We start from the raw sequence: 24542 nt of genomic DNA, 5'->3' as shown, positions 1-24542 counted from the left end.
ACAGATGCAGTTGGGCTTGGATGAAGCATTTCTGTGTGATTTGCGGACAGACAGTAAGGGACTGTAGAGTAGCTGGGGTGTGGAGCCATCACTCACCGGCCTGTTTACACTGCTAGAAGTGGCAACTATTAATACAGCTGCATGGGAACACAGTGCACATCTGGTTGAAGAGTGTCTGCTCAGCCCAGCTTGGGTTTCCCATATTCTGAAGCGGGGGAAAGGAGGCTCTTGAGAAAAGCCAGCAACTCCTGGGAGTTGCGAAAGAGACCGTTTTACAGGAGAACTTGAGAACTCATGCTGAGGCTAAAGAATGGCTTCCAATGAAGACTGAAGAAGATGAACGAGCAAAGTAACGCAGTAATGTGTTGAGCAGCAGCTGGATCTTGGAACTTGATCACATAGCTTGACCACCCACACCAACACGGAACAGAGAATTAACACTAGCAGTTACCTGACATAAAGGTTTGTCTTGAGACAAAGAGATCAACTGAGGAGAAAAAGGAATGGAGAGAAAACAGACATATAGAGAGAGGAAAACCATATGAAAACTCACAAAAAAAAATAATGAATAAGAAAGCCAAGAGCAGCGTAGAGGTCTCATTAATCCAAAAGTCAAGCATAAAATAGGAAAAGAGAAAATGAATCTATACAGTAGGTTAGGAGTGGGCAATAGGACAAAAATATACCACTATACTTACGAGAAATAAACTGTACACAATATATATCACAGTATTTCTTTTTCAAAGTTCAGATAGACACAATGCACCAGTAGCATTTCAAAATGCTATTAAAACCTCTGAGTAGGATATTTCTTCAACGTTTTACATACTGCACTGCACCAAATTCAATTAAACAAGACTGATTATGCTCTCTATTCAATGACAATATCCACAGTACTCTAGTTCAGGGTTCAGCAACATTCGGTTCCAGAGCCGCACGCAGCTCTTTTACTGCCCTGTTGCGGCTCCACAGCAGAATTAGATTTTTAGGAAAAAATAAAATAATCCTCCTTTACAGTAAAATAAAGCTCTGCTGATCGTTCTAATACAGTTTTAACAACAAATGGTCTTAAACGCTAAAGGTAATGTAACCAATAACTGCGAATTCACCCTTTAACCCTGAAGATTGGCGCGCAGACTGCTGGTCATTGAAACACAGACAACAGTCTCACCTAGCTAGTAGCAACGAAAAGGCAAAGAAAAAGATTTAAGACGAGCATCGATTATTTAGAGACGAATGAGCGTATTTGCATTTATAAGCTCTTCAGATGGTTTCCTGATACGTTTAATCTGCAACGAGAAACTGTCAAACACTAAAAAGTCGCGAAGCTGAAGTCAGCTTCTCGTTCAAATTTTCCCATTCTACCCTAAACGGTGCAGAAGTTACATTTTGGCGTCTCAGGCACCATTTAAGGTGGAACAGAAAAATTCCATCATGATGCTGGGGAGTGAAAAGCTGACATCAGCCTCGAAGAAAGTCGAACATTAAGATACATTTTACAAGAAACGTATCCACTTCTGAGGAGAAGTTTCCTGACGGAGATGCGAGAAAAGTCTGCGTTTTCGTTAATATTATATTTTTAGCCTATACTAGGACATCAGCACATACTGAGACATATTTACAGCCAAGATGGTAAAATGGACATAAAAATGTTGTGGCTCCCAAGGTGGTTTGATTTTTAAATCTAAATGACAAAATGGCTCTTCTTAACATTTGGGTTGCTGACCTCTGCCCTAGTTCCTGGCATAAACTGAAAAATAATCACTTCAGCCATTCAACAACACAAGCTGAGCAGCCCTTTTTAAAATTCTGAATAAAAATAAACTCATACAAAATGTAACACATTAAAATATATTACAATTTTAAACATGACTAAGTAATCCTACTTTTGGGCAAAGTCACGATAACGCTAAACAGCGATGCCACAGCCATCCGTGGCCAGGTATCCAAGAGAGCACAACACGTCTCACAGTTTAAACGTGCACAATTTGGAGAGTAAAATGTAAACACTGTCATTTTATTAGCAAATTCATTATTACCATTTACTCTTTATGGACTTTGAATAACAGGACACAAATAGAAATCAATGTTCAAGAAAAGTATGGATTTAAACCTGATACATCTGCTCAAGTACTAAAATTTAAGGCCCAGTTTTGCTGATCGACTCATTGCATCCTTTAAACGCTGAATGTGCATGAAGTGCAGATCACAGGATTGATAAAGTGTGTGAAATTTTAAGGTGTGTGCACTGTGCCTATATGTAGTGCAACAGGACTACTAGGTGTTGTCTTTGACAAGTCAGTGGCGGCTCAAGCCAAGCTAAAGCTTTAATCAGGCTCTAACCCGCAGTTACCATGCTTGGAGCCGGGCTTTAGTTAATGACTGTAGAAAGAACACTTGTAATCAACGCTCAAAGTACATATGATTAGCCTGCCATCAACAGTTTACCCAGGCTCAAAGGTTTATAATTAGCAAAAGCAAACAGCTGCCTGGGAATCAGGGATTTTCATAAAGTGCTGATGAGGACACTTCAGTGAAACAACTCAGTCTGAAGAAGTACTAGATACACATTATCTCACTCACATAAACGCTTTCTTTCTTTTTCATTCAATCTTCCTTTCCATTCCAGCACTTTCATACATTCACAGACTTGCTATGCCAAAACAGTAACAGTCGTTACAGTAAATATATTACTTACAGAGTTCAATACAGATTGAATAAACTGAAGCAGTGAACTTACAAAGCATAATTATAGAAAGATATAGATATGTGTAAAAGAGTCAACAGAATTACAAACTTTGATTTCAACTTCAATATTCCAAAAAACGATGGTAACAGTAAATGACGAACAACGGGAAGTCAATCAACATTGAGCTCTTTCTTTGGTCCCACAAATAATAGCAAATGTAACTCCTGATGGCAATAAGTATAACAAAAACACTGGCAAAAGTATGTTGACTACACTTAACATACATGTAATATATTTGTAATAATTTTAACATTTTTATTCCTGCTGAAAAGTGTGAATTTTATAAAACATTATATTTTTATTATTGCATCGCTCCCATCTGCACTACTCAATATACATCCAATAGGAGAAACATCACTCTGTTTAATGGAAACGGAAGCCGCCTCTGCCGCAGAACTATCCGTGTCCGTGTGTGTATGTTTCTGTTTGGAGACTTGCTTGTGCAGTTTAACTGTGATATCAATTATGTTCTTTGCATACAGTAAATGCAGGCTGTGTGCTTTGATATGGCTCCCTCTATATACTGGCTATTCAGCAGAGTCATGCATAGTTGAGATAGATAGATAGATAATGAGGCTAGGATTGCACTGAGAAAAGCAGCATTCAGTATTGAATTACTGCAGTACTGCAGCATTGCTGAATACTGCAGTATGTGTTAGTGTGTGTGTCAGTCAGACTGAGAGGGTGACTTTGGGTGAATGTCTGTGGTTTAACATGGAATGTATGTATTCTCAATTTGTTCACCTATTCCTGATTGTGTATGTGTGGTTGTATGTATAGTTGGATGCAAAGTATGCAAAGGTTTGAACACACCTGGTCAAATTACGTGTTTTGGTAATTACTACAGTACAGGAAACAGACTTAAATATGCCATTTTTTGTGTCCTGTTTCTATTAATTTGCCGAGTTAAACAAACTGGAAGACAAATAAAACACAAAACAATAAATGTGTCATTACATTTGCACAGATCACGCTGTATGTTTTACTTCTTTCCCTAATATGTTAAATTCAGCAAATAATTTTGGATTAAAAAGTTTATCTGTAAAGAATGTGTTATTGTCACTTAGAAACACAACAAAGCATGTAATCTGACCAGGGGCGTCCAAACTTTTGAATATGATTGCATACAGTGAGTTACCACTTTACTAAGCACACCTACCTTGTATCTGCACTTGCTGTCCATTTTTATTTTAAGGTTCACTATCAGTGTCACTGCAGTGCTGAGAATGATCCAACACATGAATAATACCCCTGACCACTAAAGGTAAAACGGGGCTAAGAAAGCATGCAGAAAAACAGACTGACTACAGTCAGTGGCACTTGTAACTGACTCTGATAAAATGGGTAATGAGTGTAGATACAAGTGTAGACATTAGTACCTAATAAAGTAGCCAGTATGAGTATATAGGTGCAGGTGCAGATTTGTAATTACAGACTGTATCCCATCTTCTGCTGAACAATTTATCACCCCCCTCTACCACATCCATTAATGAAAAGGGAATGCCACAGGACCACCACTGAGCAGATATTATTTGGATCCTGGACCAATACAGACATGATAGTGGATTGCAAGTGAGTAGTTCTGGTATGAGTGCATCAGGCACAGAAGTGTTGCTGGGGGTTTTAAACACTTACTCCACTTACTTTCCAGTCTTAGACACACCTACCTTATCGGTCCACCTTGCAGATGTACAGTTATAGACTACAGCTCATTTTTTTCCACACAGATCTTGTGTTAATGATCCTCTAGCCCTTCATCAGTTGTCCATTGTTGACAACAGGGCCACTGTTTTCTGGTCAGATGGTGGTCCCTTTCGACTAATGGATAGTGAAGAGAGTGTCTGATAAATTGTGCAACAACTGATGGGCTACAGTCTGAAATTGTGTATCTACAAAATGCATGTTTTCTGTGTGTTTCTGATAAAATGGCCAATGTGTGTAGATCAGGAGTGGAGTGCAGGATTCCTGCAGTTTGGCGATTGTCCTGCTCAATAACATCTGATTTAATTGGCAAGTTTAGCTGGTGTCTTAGCATGGAAATTAGGTGACTATGCTGGACTCCGGCCCTCAGTTCCCCTCTGCTGGTGTAGATACAAGGTAAGTGTACCTAACAAACAGGGAACACACGGTACAGGTAAACAGCGCTCTACCCTTCTGTCTCTCCATGGACGTTTTCCATGTGCACTTTGAGGTAGTCATTGCGGGTGAACTTCTTGTGGCAGAGTGAGCACTCTGCCATTGGCCGGTTGGGGTTGTGGGTGAGCTTGTGTCTGATCAACATCTTCTTCAGACTGAATGACAGGTCACAAACCTACAACCAATCACAGAACAGAAAAATAAAGAAAGGCCATGTTAGACAAGTCTATAGTGTACTGACAGATAGCTTAAGCTAGCTTTTTACACAAAATCAGAACAGGTCAACAAGTGTAACGTTTCCATAGAGAAATGAGGAACATACATTTGTCGGTGTGTTTGTCTGGTGTAATATAAAGCACATCCACTGTTTATCTGTTCATTGCTTCAGCACGTAAGCATGTTTGTGTTTGTCTTGGGGTGAATCTCTGCCTTTGTGTCTTTGTGTATATATGTTTACTTCAGTGTCTGAGAGTGTTAGCACTGATGGCTAACACACCTGCTGTACTGTGAGAGCCTATTGAGAATTATTCTGGTGGTGCAAGAGCATGGCCTCAGGGAGAGGGAGACAGGGAGGTCTGGTACCTATTACAACATCTGGATTATATAACACTCACCAAGCATACAGCCACTGACCAGACACTGTAGATGAGAGGAGGTTCTTTAAAACATTTTCATGATACACAATGTGTATCACAATGTTTTGTTTTTCTGAGATTGGAAACATGGACAGAATGCACCAGCAAAACAGCAGACACATTCAGAAAATGCTATCTAAAAAAAATTAATATCGTGGAAAACAGATTTCTCTCTTTTCTGAAATAATGAGATTGATGTAATATGTAAACACTGTTAAATATTCAAGGTGTTCACTTCCTAGGCTATACAGTCCAGATACGGAAACAAAACAGCAAAAACATCTGATTTTGAATTCATGATGTCACAAAAAACGACACATTTACAGACAGTAAAGTCTTATGCACCTAAGCACATCACTGATCTTGACATTAAGTATATTTATGCTTGCAAAATCGCCATGTGCTAATATAACAGATGCAAATAAACACTACTGCAGCAAAAAGTAACAAGATTTTTTTTTTCAAAGTTAGTTTGAAGAAAAAAGCTTGGTTCCAGATTCCTCCATGAGGCCCCTAGCCAACTGATTTATAACTGATTTCATTAGTAGCACACTTTAATATAAAGTACTGATTAGCATAAACCAGATGCTGAATGATAACCACAAGTAATACTGGGATGACACAAGCAGAGGCATGTAAACACATTGGCATACATAGCCTACTTGTTCCTTGACAGTTAATGCAGTTACTATACACTGGTGGTTGTTTGCAGGTTCTTTATAATTGGTCTACATTTGTCTTTGGTGAAAAATTGTATCACAATAATGATAACCATACAATAATGAACATTATTATATTGCCCACTGTCAGTTTGCATGTCTTTATGGTTCTTCTATTGTTAAGATATGGATGACAGAAGGATCGGTAGAGAGTGGAGCTGAATCTGTATCATTATTACAACAGCAATAGCAAGACAAAAACGCTTTCAGTACCAGATGCTCCCTACTGAGAATCCCTAACCCCAACACTTACACACAAAACCAAAACCACTTGAAACAGCACTGCCAACAAAAGTCAAAAAGCACCAGTTCAGAAACATCAGCCAAGCCATGCAATAAATCACTCACACTTAGAACCCTCAGAGCAACAGCCCGGTGCCAAGGTGCAGCTAACGTACACACACACAAATGCACAAGCAAAGAGAACCATTTTAAATCACACCCAGTCGATCATCTTTATAAAGCTGCTAAAACTTATAGAATATGAGGAGTTGAAGGGAAACAGAGACACACAGACTAAGACAGACAGACAGAGATAAACGTTGGGGAGGGAGGGCGAGTTGGGGGTCAATCCAGCTGTTCTTTCCACACTGTAATGAACGTAATCCCTCTATCCAAACACACAGCGTGGAAAACATCTTGCATCCCCTCACAACTCCCATTAGGGACACGTGCATGCTCCACAATTTCACGCGGATTACAGATAACGTGTATGCGTCAGCTTCCTTCAGAAAACGACTGTACCACCCTGCAAGTTCTAGCCTTTAGAAGTTCTGTTGTACTCTCTACGTACAGTAGCAGATCATGCGACACACAACATAAGCTACAACCGAGGGCAGCAGGGCACCAGCACATCGTATAGGCCCCATGTAAGCACTCGTGGAATCTTGTACATTGCGTTTTATGTGCAGAACAGTGCATTTTCAGCAGATATTTCTGAGATATAAGTGCACAAACACAACCGTGCAAAACTGTCCCCAATAAGCTCCACTCTTGCTTCAGGAAAAAATCCACAGGTGTTTCTGTCCATTCTTTCACTGTGTGAAGACAACTCAGTGCTATGAGACTGAAAGGATGTGTAGCTGTCAAGAAGCTTGTAATGAGAAAAGGAAATAACCCAAAGAAATTCTGCCAATCAAACAAAACAGCTGCTGTTGTTCTCACAAAAATGGACTGACAACCCCAGAGTCCAGACAACATCACTGAATGTTTCTGGTATAACTGGAATCATGACAAGCAGAAAATACAACCAACTTCTAAGACTTTAGAGGAGAGGAAAATAACCCTTGGATTGTGCACGATTTCACCAGCGCCTGTATAGAACAATGCACGATTTCACAAGAACACAATGTGCATGATTTCATCAGCGTCTGTATAGAACACAATGTGCACAATTTGTTCTATATAGGTGCTTTTGAAATTGTGCACATTGTGTTCTATACAGATGCTGATGAAATCGTGCACATTGTGTTCTATATAGGAGCTTGTGAAATCGTGCACATTGTGTTCTATACAGATGCTGATGAAATTGCGCACATTGTGTTCTATATAGGTGCTTGTGAAATCGTGCACATTGTGTTCTATATAGGCACTGGTGAAATCGTGCACTTTGTGTTCTATGTAGGCGCTGGTGAAATCGTGCACACTGTGTTCTATACAGGCACTTGTGAAATTGGCACATTGCGTGCTATATAGGCATTCATGAAATTGGCACATTGTGTACTATATAAATTATACGTTGTAGTCCCCCATAAAGAATACTTTGCAAGCAAATCAAAATTAAAAAAAGAAAAAAAAAAGTGTCTATAATAATAACAATAACTTATAACAATAACTTCAACAAAGGTCAAACTGGATCAAATTAAATAGTATAACAGCAACATTTGTTATTGCTTGGATTCTGATGGTATGAGTAGGCTACAAGGATGGTGTTGGGTTGGGGTGGTAGCAGGGAGAATTTCACCTAGAGCTCCAAATAGGCCTCCCCAAATAGGCAGGATGGTTTAAGAGAATCAAAAGATCAGAATCAATGAAATTCATTCCCAAAAGAATTCAAACAATGAAAGCTGCATTATTTCTTGAAGCTCAAGGTCTCCTGCTGTAGTCTAAGTTTACAGACAGCAGAACATAACTGTTGTTTCTCATGTCATCATTCGCAAAAAACACGTAACAAACATGAACCACATTATAGCATTTTCTTTTTTCACTAATTCCACTAAAACCGCTACTCGACCAAAGACTCAAAAAACATGAGAAGTAGACATGCTTCTGCCTTCTGGTTAGTGTTTAGAAATATCAGTGTGGACAGAGTTAAGCCTCATCACTGCTTACAGGTTTAAGAACTGCTTTTTAGGGCTTGTGCCCCTCCTTGGTTATATATTAAAGAGGTTATGTGATTAATACCACTGCATCATAGCATTTCTCTAAACTAGGCATGAGGGAAGGTCTTAATCACCATAAATACCTTTAAATGAGGTAAAATATATATATATAAAGCAGAATCAAAATGAAGTTGGATTAGGTCGGTTTCTGCTTTACATGAAAGAATTACGTGACTAAATTGCCACAGATGACGGCTGTTCTAGGAAGTTTTGTAGGAGTTTTCAGAGCAAACCACTTCACGGCTTAAAAGACCCGTCACTTCAGGGGAGAGAAAGACTGGAGGAAACAGCCAATTTCTCTGGCTTCTGGATGTAGAAAGGAAGAAAAAACAGCTAACTTCAAGAAATGCTTGCGGCTTGCTGGCAGAATCAAATAAAAACAGTGCAAGTGTTTTTCATTTGGTTTGGTGAGATCAGTGAGATTGCCATGTGTCCTTTCTGTGTGTGAGAAGATTCTTCTACTGAGTCTCCTACTGAGCGTTTCTCTCCTGTTTCACTGTGTAGGTATTACTTAGGAAGTGTCTGGAATCACGTGCATGTGTATGTGGATTTACAGAAGATCCTTATCTATTGGGGTTACCCACTGCTGGCACGGTGCCAAGTACTGCTAACTCTGGAGTCAAGCTGGTCAGGACTAGACAGTTTATTCTCATTTCGCAGTGACCGGTGAGACGTTATCGACATTATATTGTTTCCCATGTGTCAAAGTGCTGCTCTGACAATCATCTGCTTCTGCACAAAAACAATAATCTGTGATCAGTCTGTTTGCATGTGTATCAAACATCGCCTTCCTGTCAAAGTAGGTGGTTCTTTTTCACGTTCGATAGATGTCCTGCTTGCAAGACCTTGTAATCAATGACTGTGTGAACTCAACATGACTAGATGCTGGGTATCAGTAGTGTTCTGATGCTGTCCCCTGAGTTTTGAGGCATTTGGCAGCCATTCATGCCCATGCCATAATGTTTTACAGAGATGGTCTTTTGGATCATGAGAAGTTCCCTTCTTTCTCCACACCATCCTCATTTTATCACTTTGGTACAGGTTCATTTCATTGCTTCACACTACTGTCCCAGAATTCCATTAGCTTCATCATCCTACAGCATGACCTTTCTATTTTGAGTGGTTTGTATCTTGCAATAAACCCTGTTCTTGATTTGTTCAACAATTTTTCTTCCTGACTGAATGTACTCTCTGCTCTTCTGTGTTCTGCCAGGTTATTTGCTAAGCAACCAATGAATTCTTGCTTCTTAATAATGTACAACAGTTTTTGCCCCATAATGTTTAACTACGCTGATGATTGATATATTCTAATGTTTTTTCAAGCCTCATCATGCCTGCTTTACTGGCACTGATACTTCTTTGGTCCTCATGTTGAGACACAACATTAACAGACTCCAGATGCAACTTTAGACTTTTTGTTAGTGCTCTTGTTGTGCTAAGACACCCAGCTGCCTAAGGATCAACTCAAAAGTCGAGTGTCTAATTATTTCTGGTCCCACACAATGGGAGGAGTATGTATGAAAGAGGATGTAATTTCAACACGATTCAACCAATACAGATATAAATTCCCTTGAATTACAACTGACATTTGGCAACCTGAAAATTATTGTTTTATTTAAAAGACAACAAATATACTGACTGGTGGCCGAGACATTATTCAAGGATAAATGGAAAAACACATTTTTATCAGTGCAGTACCGAAATTACAATCGATAACTTTGCACTCTGCTCTTAGCTTGCATGCACTTGCACACGTAGTCATTAGTGGTGGGCATTTCCATTATTTTCACTCAAGTGGATAGCATTATGGATAACATTACTACTCTACACATGGAAGATTAGAGGTTCAGTTCTCTGTCCTGTAATCACAATGTAGTACCTTTCACCTTTGTAAGAGGCTCTGGATAGCGTCTGCAAAATAACAAAATATTTGCACATAAGTAGTGTAAAAGTTTACAAGCGTTGTCATGTCTAATTTAGCTACATCAGAGCTATGTAAAATCAAACAATGATCCATTTTACATATTATACCCACTGCACTTTATCTACTGACTATGGCGTGACTATAGCATTGTTTTAAAGTACCCCTAAAGTCATAGATTAAAACTAAAAAAAGCAACTACAGTGAATAACAGTGTTATATATTTTTAATGCTATTTTTATGCCCGAGAAACTATTAAAAATGGCATAAAAGCATCCCTAAACCTCAGCACTCATTAAGAATGCAAAGAGCTATGAATCTGCACAGTTATGCACTGAGCTGCTGTAATCAAAACCAAATTCCTTTTATGTCTGGACCAATAAAGCCTGATTCTGATTTTGATTATGCAAATTGTAAACATCCCCTTGCTGCCCTGTTTTTAAACCTCGCCCCTTCCCCCACTACCCTGCAAGGATATAATCAAAAAGTGGCTTAAGCTAACAGCTTCACACATCAATAACAAGTTTATCCACCCGGATTTGAGTCTTTATCCTCTAAAGAATGAACCTGTGTTGTGTGTAATGCTCAGGCCTCCTCACCAGGCTAATGCTAGCTTCCAGCAAACATGAAGTAAAAATAGCTTAGGCTAACAGCACCACACACAAATACACAGAACTCACTCAGATTTGAGTCTTCGGAGAGGCCGAACGGACATGTGCTGTGGTGAGACTTTTGCATGCTAAGCTAGAACAGTGCTAAGCGACGGTGGGAGGCCAGGGTCCAAGCCCTGACGAGCCTAGCCTCACGTTCGAGTCAGGTGGCACTGCCATGGGACGTGAGGGCTGAGGCGAAGGGGGGTTGAGCAACACATTTTCTGCTCAGGCACTCGTGCTTCCCTTAACGAGAGCCAACTGATGCTGGTTTTACATTGGCAGTGCAGGTTCACATCACTTCCCGTTTATTGGACCATGATAGCTTCAAGCTCATTCGTGACATACAAAACCAAGCTGCTATTTAATGCCCCATGTATTACTTCTTTTGAATGCACTGAGAAAGTACGTGTTTTCAATGTACTAATGTGAACCCTGCCCTACAGTAACGCATCTGATACAAATAGTCTATAATAATAATAATCCAAGCAGAGTTAACCAAAAACACATTTTTGAGTGCTTGGGATCTTGTCAAAAAATTAAAATGAACTGTTATTTTTCTTGCTATCAGCCACAACAACGTAGTAATTGCAGCTTATCTTTCACAGCTCAGGCATTCTATATTGGTGCACAGTGAAATGTGTCACTATTCAAACACTAACAGACTGTGCTACATATCCTCAAATTCACTGCTACATAAGAAAGATCATTATTTTTGGTCCTGGCCAACTAGTCTGGCTTATTCTCAGCAAGACAGTCTGCTGTCCCCTCACTGACAGAGAGGAGACGAGAGGGCCTTGTGTTATTTTAACGGTGTGGTTTGGAACTGGGCTGCTCCGGGTGTGAGGTCCAGCTGATGTGTGTGTATGTATGTGTAGAGGTCAGACAGGGGTCAGTTTTTGCAGGGCGGTTTCGGCCTTGTGTCCGTCTGGCAGGACATCCTTCCTCTGTGGCTCCAACAGCATAGCAACACTCCATCAATGTAGTCATATCCACTCCAACTCTCTCTCTCTCTCTCTCTCACACACACACACAAACAAAAATAAACAAATTCTCTCTCTCTCACACTCTGCCAGAGAACATAAAGTCAGAGACTACCCTTCATTTATGTCATTTCCAGTCAAAATGGCCATTAAGTAGAAGTTATTAATTTTTCAAGAACTGTCCCCATCAGATGAACCATACTTAAAACCTTATCTTTGAGAGAGAGGAGAAAAATCAAGGTGCTTCAGATCTGAAAACATCCACAGGAGTTTCTATCCATCCTTCCACCGTGAGAAGACAACTCAACACTATGAGTCTGAAAGGATGTGTAGCTGTCAAGAAGCTCGTACTGAGAAAAAGAAATACAAAAAAAGAAGATCTAACAATCTAATAATCTAACAAAGAAGCTGCTGGTGTTCTCAGAACAATGAAATGACCATCTCAGAGTCCAGACCTCAACATCAATAAATGCAGGATTACCTGTAAAACCAACTTCTAAACCTGAAGTCTGGAGGTGTAGAAAAAATATCCCTGCAAATCCTTTGAAAGACTGAAAGCAAGTCTCCCAACAAGAATAAAAGCAAAGGACGGAGGCATATATTGAGCTTTTGAGGCATCTGTATAATTTTCTGTTAAATATGTGTTTTCTGCTTTTTTTTCTAATTCTGAAAAATGAATAAAGTGTACGTAATGGTCGTTTTGACTGTACAATAAAAAAATGAAGGGTGGTCTCTGATTTTGGCTCAGTACTGTACATGTACCCATAAACGCAAACATGCAGTATTAAATTTCAGATTTTCCCAGGACTTGATTGTTTTGGTATGATTCAGAATTCAATTTAAAAATAATGATATAACTACACATGAATAATTATATTAAACACTGAATACACAAAGGTGACTGGAGGAACTATTACACAGTAGTGGAATACATTCAACAAAAACAATACACTGATTAATTGATCCTGAAGTTCCAGTTTGTCTGTTACTAGGTTTCTGTAAAACAGTAATAAACAATATAGTTGTGAACAGCATTCTTAAAGTGTAGCTCAAAGGTTTTAGTATGGAGTGCTAGTGGGCGGTCCCACGCCAGTACAAGGTTAAATACAATCATGGCTCCAGCCCCAGGATTGTACAGAGTTAAGGCCAGCCTAACTTCAGCGGTCTGAGGGTTCAACCTGACCAACGTCATACAGCACCCACAACCCACTGCTGTCTCTTCTCCTTCTGCAAGAGCCTGTGGACTGTGGTAAGGTTGTGTGAGTGTGTGTGTGCAATGTGGTGCAGTACTAACGTCACACTGGAAGGGCTTCTCTCCGGTGTGTGTGCGCATGTGCTCATCCAAACCTCGCTTCTGACTAAAGGCCTTGTTACACTCACTGCACTTATATGGCTTCTCCTGTAGGGAGGAGAGAGAGAAACAGACAGACAGACAGAGAGACCATTAACAAATACAAATTGCAAAAGCAATGTCTTCATGAAAAATACAAAATAACATTATTTTATTAAAAAACAACACACCCACACACATTAAAGAAAACACACACAGACTGTTATATAACTGAAGATTCTGTGATGTAAACAAATTAAGTGTCTTTTCTGGAAATACACCTGGAACAAATTTCACAGGCCAAAGAGAGACTCCCACTGCAATCCACCCCCCCAGCAACACCCCCCCCCCACACACACACACACACACTTCATTCTTGTATATGTGATTGTTATCTAGCTTGTGTGAAACTGACCTGCACACACACCCATGTTGCCACACAGTGTGGTTTAAAGTTTGAAATAAGAAGAGGAAATGAGAAGAGTGCCAGCCAGCCTGCTCTTACATACACAGACAGACAGACACACAGATAAACAGATAGACAGTCATTCAATATTGGCTTTTGAAATACTGATACCACAGAAGACTGTATTGAGTAAATGAACCTGCTAACCAATCAGCGTTTTTTTAACCAATCCCAGTATCAAAGAAGAGTTGCTGTGGGTGTAAACATGTGAAAAATGTGTGAGTAGCACAAAGCTAAATTTTACCAAATGATGTGAAACCAGAGGCCGGACACATTATTTGTCAGTAGAGGGATGTGTAATAGGTAAGTCTGTTATTTTGTAATGATGATGTATATAAAGTGCAGACTTGCCGATCGACAATTTTTTAAACGTAAAATGGATGCTTGAGTGGGTTGGACCCTTCTTCTAAACTATGACTGATGATCTGGCCTACAGTTGTTTTGTCTGAATTTTATGGGAAATTTCAGTTCAGTATGGTATGCTCTTGCCTGTCTTTCAAGAATATGGGAAAAAGACAAAAACTTAAAAAATGTTTGTTTCTGAACATTTTGGGTGATTTTTCTATGTTTAGTTACAGTGTTTTGCACTGGAATTTATCTAAAAACTACCCAGAGAAAAGCATAGACATGCAGCACTAATGAAGGCTGAATAGTTTTAAACTGAAACCTGCATTTTGTGTTTACTGAGTGCTTGAAGGAATGTACTCAATTTACTAACCTTCTAAGCTGTACTGTTTCATGGAGAAATTTCTTTTGTGGCACGTGTTTAGTATTTTATGGGGGTCAGACTATTCTGCTAAATTTGCACATTTGGCTAGCAGGCATCACTTTAGTATTATGTGTTACTCGTTTTGAGAAAATTGCTTCTGAATGGACAAATATGTTCAAGCAACTGATACAGTTTATATATTTATGATATATTTGTATCCATAATATATTTCAAGTCATATTACAATTGCAGTATGTAGCATTATTATCACAGTACTTGTATTTTATCTGTACTGTGTGACCCTAATACACACACTGCATTATCTCTTCTTCTGTGCAGCACAAGCCCATCAACATGCTTCATTCTGGATACTCCCTGGACAATGTCAACTTCAACTCTGTGCTTTAACGCTTCAGTAAAAAAGCTCTTATGTGACAGGGTGCTGGACACTCAGATAGCACAGACCTGGCCCTGATCTAGCAGGTTTAGTTGTCATGGGAACAGGTGGACACAGGAAGAAAGGATCCTGGGAAACTGAGTTATCTTATGGTCTGAGCACACACACCCACACCCACACAAAGTGCTGAAGATCAAGGGTGAGTGTGTGTATGTGTGCTTGTCAAAAGACTTGGCAGAAAGAGATGGGGGGCAGAGAGGGGCAGAGACAGGAGATACTGAGAGAGAGAATGACATAAAGAGAGAAAGAAAGCATGAGAAAGAGAAAGAAACAGATTGAGAGAGGGAGAGAAAGCAAGAGATACAGAGAGACAGAAAGCAAGCAAGATTTAGAGTAGTGCTGAATGATTTCTATACATCTAAATATGTAATTGTTAGTTTTCTGACTAATATTACAAGTCTGATTTAAAAGCAAATATTTCCTATAAATGAAGCTCCTGGCTTTTTTTAATCTCTAAGAACATCAGCATTTTTTCAGGCTTGAGGCTTGAATGCTGAAAGTAGTGTGCCACACTGCCAGTGCACAACCTCTGTGTTAAAGGCTGAAATTTCCCCATTTATAATGACAACATTAAATTATGTAGGATATTATTTAAACCAGCTGTTGTGATCTAAACACACATTGATATAAACATAATTAATTGTTCAGCCTTAAGTGAGAGAGTGTGAGAGAGGGGAAAGCAGAGAGATAGAGACATAGATACAGAGAAAAAGAGAGAAATAAAAAGAGACAGAGAAGGAAAAAGGAAAATAAAAGTGTGTTAGTGAGAAACAGAAGAGAGAAGAAACAGAGTAAGAAAACAAGAGAGAAAGCAAGAGAGAGTGAGAGTCAAAGAGAAAAAGAGAGAAAGAAAGCAAGAGTGTGAATGACAGAGAAAGAGAAGAATTAGAGAAACAGTGTGAGAGACACAGTGAGAGGCAGACAGAAATAACGAGAAAGACAGGGAGAAAGAAACAGCGAGAGAGAGAGAGGGAGAGAGAGAGGGGGAGTGAGGGGGAGACGGTGTCTCTGGTGTTTAGACTCCATCATGCCAAATGAATTACTGGAAGAGCGTATTGTTGAATCTGTCAGTTTAACAAGTATCAGATCAGTCATAAAAATACTGGGCTGGAGTTTCAGCCATACGACACACTCGCAAAAATGCGAAAGGTCAAGGTTAACGGACAAAGACACAAACACTGACGTGTAGCGGAGGACTGTGGTAAACCATCACATCTGCAGCAGCTGTCCATCTTTACTTTTTCTGACCTATGATGACCATGAGATAGAGCTGCACATGGATGTCCAGTCTTGTTTTTTTTTTTTTAAACAGTCCGTCAGGAAGGCAAGGAAAACAAAATGTTTTGGGGCAAAGTAACTACTAACAGAGTGTTAACGGTCAATATTTAACACCTGTACGATTTTTAATGGTTTGATTCAGACGAAAATGTAAGTAAAACTGCAGATTCGGCTTGGTTGTCTTTCTTCATTTTCTATGACATCATCAAAGCATCGTTCTCATTATGCTATCACCAACGCTGCTCTCTCTCTCTCTGCTGTGTGTCAGACGTCAGCTCATAACTTTTCCAGTAAAGAGCGCCTGGCAGCCTCTCAGCACTCTGTGAGGACTCTGCACTGATTCTGTAGCCACCGAGCTTCATGGTGGTACAGCCTGGTCTGATTGCACTGCGGTACAGCTCTAGTCTGAGCTGGAAATGTGTAATTTCTGCTACTAAGGACTAAACTCTACCTATTAGTCCTTACAAGTCAAATTTACTGCTGGCAAAATTATGTCAAAAAGGGCAGATTCTAAACGTTCAGTCAATAACATGTTTCTGTTATTTGCATTTGTATCGTTAGACAAATTATGCCACGATTTGAATTTAATGAAAACTTTCACAATGTTTTCTTGTTATATGACATTATAATAAAAAAACTAGGACATACAGACTGGAACCTGTGTGATGGGAGGGGGAGTGACTGTAGGTGGAGGTGGGGGTTGGGTGGTTGTGGTACCACATCACCTTACATCTGTATGAACATTATTAAATGATGAGGCATGACATTAATAGTGAAACAAAAAAAGAAAAATGAATGTCTCCATAAAAGGAGTGGGGGGGGGGCGGTTTGGTGGTGTGGCCAAGGAATACTGGCCAGGGGATTTATTTAAAAAAAAATATATTAATGTGATTAAAAGCTACTGCTGTGTGTTGCAGAAAGATGAATGTTTCTGATTTGTCATTGATATTACCCTAAGAAAAGGAAAAATAATCAGAACTGCAGACTCTGATAGAGAAAGTAAACATAATCCATCATGTAACTATGTAAGCCATTACGTAATTGCATTTAAATAGCATAGCACAGTGACAATAATAACAATAATAGAGGGCTGAATGTAGTAATTACAAAGAAATATTTTGCCCAAGTGAAAGCTGCATTTTGTGTAAAATGTGTATTTAGGAAGACCAAAAAAAATGACAATGTCTGAATTTTCTCATTGTCCAGTCATTACGGGGACATTTCTCCCTACATAAGTGTGTAGGCGAGGTGCTGTTCAGCAGTTATTATCTGTCAGTATGATGTATTAGTGTACAGTATAAGACAGTGTGTAATGCAGAAGCACTGGGCGTGCCTGTGGTACAGTAAACAAGGCCAAGTTTCCTTACCCAGGTTCCCATCCAACTAGCTGTGGAAATGCTGTTTTTCTAATAAATGATAAAAGTAGCAAAGTCCAGCGTCACAGCTTTTGATGAATGGGTCAAAGCCTTGAAACTAGTTACACTGGAATCTGACAAAGGAAAGATCTTTATTTATGGATTATAGCATTAAACACCACAACTGTTTCATCAGTAACAATAATAATTTTCCCAGTGTCAGACATTCAGCTCTGTTCACTTTAACTGGGTCGTGAGGAGAGTAGCCTAGTAAGTTCTGATATATAAGGCAGTATTAAAAGATCCTAGTCTTCTTAAGTTGCTATGGTTGGAAAGACTGCATTAGGATCTGAATGGGCACTTATGCTACTGTTAAGACTTTCGTTTTCATTATATTAGCTTCCTTTTTATTCTACATTACTGTCCTTTTTAATCAATTTGTCCACATAGGTAAAAAAGATGACGATGTTATTAAGATATTGGTTATAGCTATTGGTTATAGTTAACCATCGTTTAATTATCTCATCACCAAATAAGTGAATGCAGCACATCATTCAAAAAAAGTCAATACATATATCTAACAACATCTGTTAAATGTTAAACATGCTGCTAAACTAGGACAGAGGAGCTGATTAGCATTAGTTTAGCTAACGCTCCGCTCACTACAGAACAGGTTCAATCCTGACCAACTGAAGCACCACTGACACAAGTTTAAAAGAAAATGACTCAAATCTGAGGGAGTGAATTTGAGTGACTGATGTTGGAGGCACAAGAAGGTGAAATTAAATCTGTTCTTTGATGTTTGTAGCCTACTAGCTAAGCTAACGTTACCTTAGCGTGCAGGGTACAAATTTAATCAGTGCCTCACAGTGTGGTTTTGTTTAACTGGTGCTCTGCTGATACACGTGTAGACAATAAAAAAAAACGTCTGAAAGAGCAAAAGTCGAGGGGTTGGTGTTGGAGTGACAGAAAGCCAAAATCGTACCTGTTCTGTGGTGTTTAGAGCTCTGGTGTGTTAGCTAAGCTAACGACAGTTTAGTTCCCAAGGTAACCTGTACACCGCAGTACAGGTTCGGTCCCAGCTAACTGATGTTCAAATTACACACATTTAAACACATCCAATAAAAAAGAAATCATAACTATTACGATACAGCCATGGCAACAACTTGGCTCTACAGTCGACAGCATGTGAAGTGATTAGAAGGTGCTTAATTTGGACGCGTTTCTATCTCTAACAACGTTTTCAGGCAAATCTTGATGAAGGGTTCACACCCTACCCCTTCATGACATGTGAATAGGTGTATTGTGGTTATTTAGCTGTTTACTAGCTAAAACAAAATTTAGAAATACTGTTATCATTTAGAAATATTGTGATCATTTTTAAATAGCTTATTACCATCATAACCCCTAACCCTAAAGGCTGTTACACACAGAAGGTGACGTGAATAATCAACAAAAAAATGCAGAATATTCATATACAATTTTTCTGCATCAAAACTAAACACATCAAACATGGCACTTTTTTCTATTCCATCATGTTTCATCACGAAAAAAAAAAAATACTTTTTTTTTCATCGTGTTGAAAAAAAATGAATTAAATGGAGGGCGAACAAAATAATGCCACAAAAATTCACAAAAAAAAGGTCAGACCTGATGTATTCATTTATTTTTCTCCAGTTAAATTCAGCGAGTAAGTCATGCTCAGTGTGTAAAGGCCTTAAGTGAACCACTGGCTGTGTTTACGATTCAATACAAGGTGTTTATATGCACACTCTTCTCAACAATCTGACGGAAAATCTCTGTTTACATGCACACTACAAGCAATCCGATCCAAAATTATGCACATGCGTAGAGTACCGCTTAGTGTAGACGTTACCATGGCAACAAGCATCGCCTGAGTCCAGTCAGAGTGAGATCAGTTTTCAGTTGGCGCTTTTGTGTTTTTTATTACTTTAAAATTATGACAGACTCTGAAAAAATGTACTTCACATGTACTTAAAGATGGGGCAAGAGGAAGAATTCATGTTCTGAGACACATAAGCTGGACGCCCGTCCCAGTGCCATCTTTTAAAGTTCAAAGCATAAACTTCGTCTCCTCTGCAGACCAGTTTCTGCTCCCGCCATGTTGGATGTTCTAAACTTTGGTTATGACGCGTCACACAAGCACACTCACACTTTTCTACTGGGAGTGTAATTGGATAAATGCATTTACACAGCTATAATTCTTCTATTTCTTCACTGTATCCTTCCCCACTAAACTCCACATCATTGTCCTTTATCGTCCTCCTTCTCCTCTAGGCTACTTCGTTGATGAGTTAGACACTCTTCTGAGTCTCTTCCCCATCGACGGAACCCCACTCATACTCTTGGGTGACTTCAACCTGCCATCGGACAAACTGCAGTCATCCGGCCTGTTACCACTGCTGTCATCCTTCGACCTCTCCCTCAACCAGACTTCTCCGACGCACAGAGCAGGCAACACTTTGGACCTGATTTTCACCAGACCTACCTCCACGCTGGATGTCACAGTAACTCCCCTTCACTGCTCTGATCACCACTTCCTATCTTTCTCACTTCTCCTACCTGCTGCTCCTGTCCATTCCACTCCTTCACGCTCCTCTCGACGCAACCTGCACTCCACTCCTCCCTCCTCTTTCGTCTCAACTATCCTGACCACTCTTCCCCATCCTGATTCATTTTCTTCCTTCTCACTGGACACAGCTACAGATGCTTTCCTTTCTTCACTCTCATCTGCAATTAATTTTCTGTGTCCTCTCTCCTCCAGGCCAGCAAGATCTTCCCCACCTGCCCCCTGGCTGACAGGTGTCCTGCGCAGCAACCGGCAAGAACTAAGGAAGGCTGAGAGAAGGTGGCGGAAATCCCAGCTCGACTCGGATCTTCACTCCTACCAATCTCTACTTTCCAAGTTCTCACTCGAAGTTACTGCTGCAAAGTCATCCTTCTACAGAGGGAAACTGGAAGCATCAGCATCTGATCCACGCAAGCTTTTCAGCATTTTCTCCTCTCTCCTCAACCCTCCTCCTCCCCCTCCACCCTCTTCTCTCACTCCTGAGGATTTTGTCACCTTCTTTGAGGAGAAGGTTGATAGAATCCGCCAGTCTTTTCCCTCTGTCCCCACTCCTTTCACTAGACCTCCTTCTCTCGTTCTCAATCCCTTAAACTGTTTTTCTTCTCTTTCCACAGACGCTGTCCTTCAACTGATCAAATCCAGTAACCCAACCACCTGCCCACTGGATCCCATTCCATCTGCATTGTTCCAGTCAATCTCCAAGGATCTACTGCCCTTCATCACTTTTTTTTTCATTAACAAGTCCTTGTCATCAGGTGAAGTACCATCAACTTTGAAGACTGCAAGAGTACTTCCCATCCTGAAGAAGCCCTCGCTTGACAGCTCTGATGTCAACAACTACAGACCGGTATCACTCCTTTCTTTCCTTTCAAAAATTCTTGAACGTGCAGTCTATAATCAACTGTCTCTCTTTCTCACGCAGAACCAGCTCCAGGACCCCAACCAGTCTGGCTTCAAACCAGCGCACTCAACAGAAACTGCTCTTATAGCAGTGACAGAGAAGCTCCAGTCAGCAAGATCAGCCAGTATGTCATCTGTCCTGATTCTTCTTGACCTCTCAGCAGCTTTTGACACGGTCAACCACACAATCCTTCTGGATGTCCTCACCAACCTTGGAATCACTGGCTCTGCGTGGAAGTGGTTCAAGTCCTATCTGGAGGATCGCTCTTATCAGGTAACATGGAGAGGGTCCATATCCTCTCCATGCAGGCTCTCCACTGGTGTCCCACAAGGCTCGGTGCTAGGTCCTCTTCTCTTTTCTCTTTACACTAGCTCTCTTGGCAATGTAATATCATCTCATGGCTTCTCTTATCACTGTTATGCTGATGACACTCAACTAATGCTTTCTTTCTCACCCTCGGACACACAGGTTTCCAGTCGGATCTCGGCATGTCTGTCTGACATCTCTTCATGGATGGCAGCTCACCACCTGAAGCTCAATCCTAGCAAGACTGAGCTACTATTCATCCCTGCAACTACAGGTCCTCATCAAGATCTTGCCATCTCATTCGAGAACTCTCTGATTGTCCCGTCAGCAGAGGCAAGAAGTCTTGGTGTGGTTTTGGATGGCCAGTTATCGTTCTCGACTCACATTGTGAACCTAACTCGGTCATGCAGATTTCTGCTGTTCAACATCCGGAGGATCCGACCCTTTCTCTCGAGAGAGGCCACTCAGGTGCTAGTGCAGTCTTTTGTCATCTCAAGGCTTGACTACTGCAACTCGCTCTTGGCTGGTCTTCCGATGCAGGCCATCAGGCCTCTGCAACTCATCCAGAATGCAGCAGCAAGACTCATCTTCAATCTCCCAAAGTTCAGCCACGTCACCCCACTGCTGCGCTCCCTTCACTGGCTTCCTGTAGCTGCACGCATCAGATTTAAAACCCTTATGCTTGCCCACAAGGCCAAAAATGGACCAGCCCCTCCCTACTTGATGGCAATGGTCAAATCTCGAACTGTACCACGAGCCCTTCGAGCTTCGAGTACAGCTCGGCTTGACCCGCCATCCTTCAAGGCGCGTGGAAGGCAAGCAACTAGACTGTTCTCTGTGCTGGCACCCAGGTGGTGGAACGAACTCCCACTGGCTGTCCGTACAGCAGAGTCTCTCGCTGTCTTCAAACGCAGACTGAAGACACACCTGTTTATTCAGCACTTAAATGAGCACTAAATTAAGTATTGATTGTAATGTATTGTACAGCACTTATGTATTTTATCGTATTGCACTGTTCTGTGTTTAACTCTGTCCCTTTTTCACTAGGTGTCAATAACCTTCTGATTCTACCAGTATCTGAGCTTAGGACTGACTTTCTCTCTAACCTATCGGTAGCTAGCGAAGATTCTTTCTCTGGATAGACAAAGCACTTTTTGTAAGTCGCTCTGGATAAGAGCGTCTGCTAAATGATGTAAATGTAAAATGTAAATGTATTTAACAGATTATTTACAGGATTACCCACCTCGTTCAATCGGATAGAAGCTGTATTCCGAATGGCCTCAATCGGACTAGTCTATTCCGACTGAGGTGTATACATGGACGTATTATACTCCGATTAATCTATTAGTCGGATTATTAACGGATTATTAGGCTGCATGTAAATGTGCCTACTCTGAAGCCTTGCATCATAATGCATTTCACCACCAATGGAGTGGAGCACTGATTTAGTAATACTGTGTAACGTGGCACTTTTGTATCCAAATGCATCTTCACTTTCCTTGTTCAAACTGGGATGGACAACTGTTGCCATGTCCTCATTTCACCTGCTGAACACACAGCACATCTGAGCTGAAGATGAGATACTACCTACACACAAGAGAGCGTGTGTGACTATGTTTGCTTAGTCACAGTAAGCTCCAGCTTACTGAAGCATAGCAAATCAAAGGGTATGAAGATAAGCTTTTTCATACTCTTGGATATCCTTCAAACACACAGACACTCATGCATGCACCGTGGTCGAATTGTAAAAAAAATTCAAAGGAGATGGTGGGTTCAAAGTACAGGGCAGGAACTGTACCTTACTTACTTTTTTAGCGCTGACAAAGTCTTATCCCAAAGTCTTATCGGATATCCCTTGGCTTATATAGTCTTTAAACTGCGCATTTGTTTATATAGAAATAAGTTTAAGCTGTAATTCTAAAATAATTAAACTTTTTCTGATGACAGTGCATGTATTTTTCTACATAAGCACCTCCTGGGTGCAAACATCTTTTTGCCCTGTTGTGTTTTTAACGTGAATACTCCTGACACATCCATGACAACTTGGAGTTTAAATCTCTAATATGGATGGAATATCTATAATGGACTGAAATACCATTAATATACATGTCAGTGTAAACCACATAACAGGTCTGTTTTACAGTTATATCAGGGTATATCACTTTAAGGGGTGAATTCCATAAAATATTTTAAAATCTCTGCATAACTCAATGGTTTAGATGTAAATAAAGTCATGCAGAGTGGTTTGAAGTGAAATGCGCCATTCTAGAAAAATGTACAGTCAGAACTGTTCACAGTGGTGGTGACAGGAACCAGACGTCCACAGCATTTAATGCCTCTTAAACTACATTACAGAAAGTTATTACATGAAATGGTTACGGATACGATATCTGATACCTGAGGCACTATTTTACACAAGTTTTTTTTTCAGATTTAGTACTATTTTACCATAATCAATGTTATATATAAAACTTTGAAGACACGTGTAGGGTCACTGGATAGTAAATATATTTATAGTATATATAGATAGTATATATCACTACCACTGTAAAGAATGTTGGTAAGTTTTGCTACAGTGCACCATTTCGCATTAAAAAAAATACACTGAATGACTTTGTTTACCACAACAATTGAATTATGTAAAAATCTTTCAATACTGGAATTCCCCTTTAATCTAAAGGAGATGGGCAGAGGGGATAGCAGAATGATAGCTGTAATATTTTATCTGTATTTTTTGCCTGGAGGAATGCCATCCCTTTGCCTCCTACCTCAAACTGAACTGGGTTCTGTACAAATCCTGTTTCACCATCTGGTAAAAAAAAAGTACATTTGCTTGTATTTGAGAAAAGACACTCTGAGACAGCTCATCCTGCGGTGAGGAGGCATTTTCCTAACCAGCTAAATGCTGTGGAGCCTAAAAATATCCAGTTTTATAATCCTGCTGCTGTACACAGTGCTGTTACATTCAGTCTAACC

General features: G+C 40.1%; 1 protein-coding gene across 1 annotated transcript in view; it reads right to left on the bottom strand.

Moving 5' to 3' along the window:
* Window positions 1-1974: 1974 nt before the first annotated feature.
* The window catches only part of prdm5 (PR domain containing 5), a 68857-nt gene continuing 46289 nt past the window's right edge, over window positions 1975-24542 (bottom strand). The window contains exons 15-16 of the mRNA XM_036591202.1: window positions 13469-13573; window positions 1975-5060 (exon numbers count right to left, since the gene is read on the bottom strand). Of these exons, the coding sequence (XP_036447095.1) occupies window positions 4896-5060; window positions 13469-13573 (270 nt within the window). The 3' untranslated portion in view covers window positions 1975-4895. The remainder of the gene's footprint in view (window positions 5061-13468; window positions 13574-24542) is intronic.

Source organism: Colossoma macropomum, unplaced genomic scaffold (genome assembly GCF_904425465.1).
Source record: "Colossoma macropomum unplaced genomic scaffold, Colossoma_macropomum, whole genome shotgun sequence".
In the NCBI taxonomy this organism is placed as follows: Eukaryota; Metazoa; Chordata; class Actinopteri; order Characiformes; family Serrasalmidae; genus Colossoma; species Colossoma macropomum.
The sequence above is the reverse complement of the archived record's forward strand: the minus strand, read 5'-3'. Positions and strand labels throughout refer to the sequence as shown.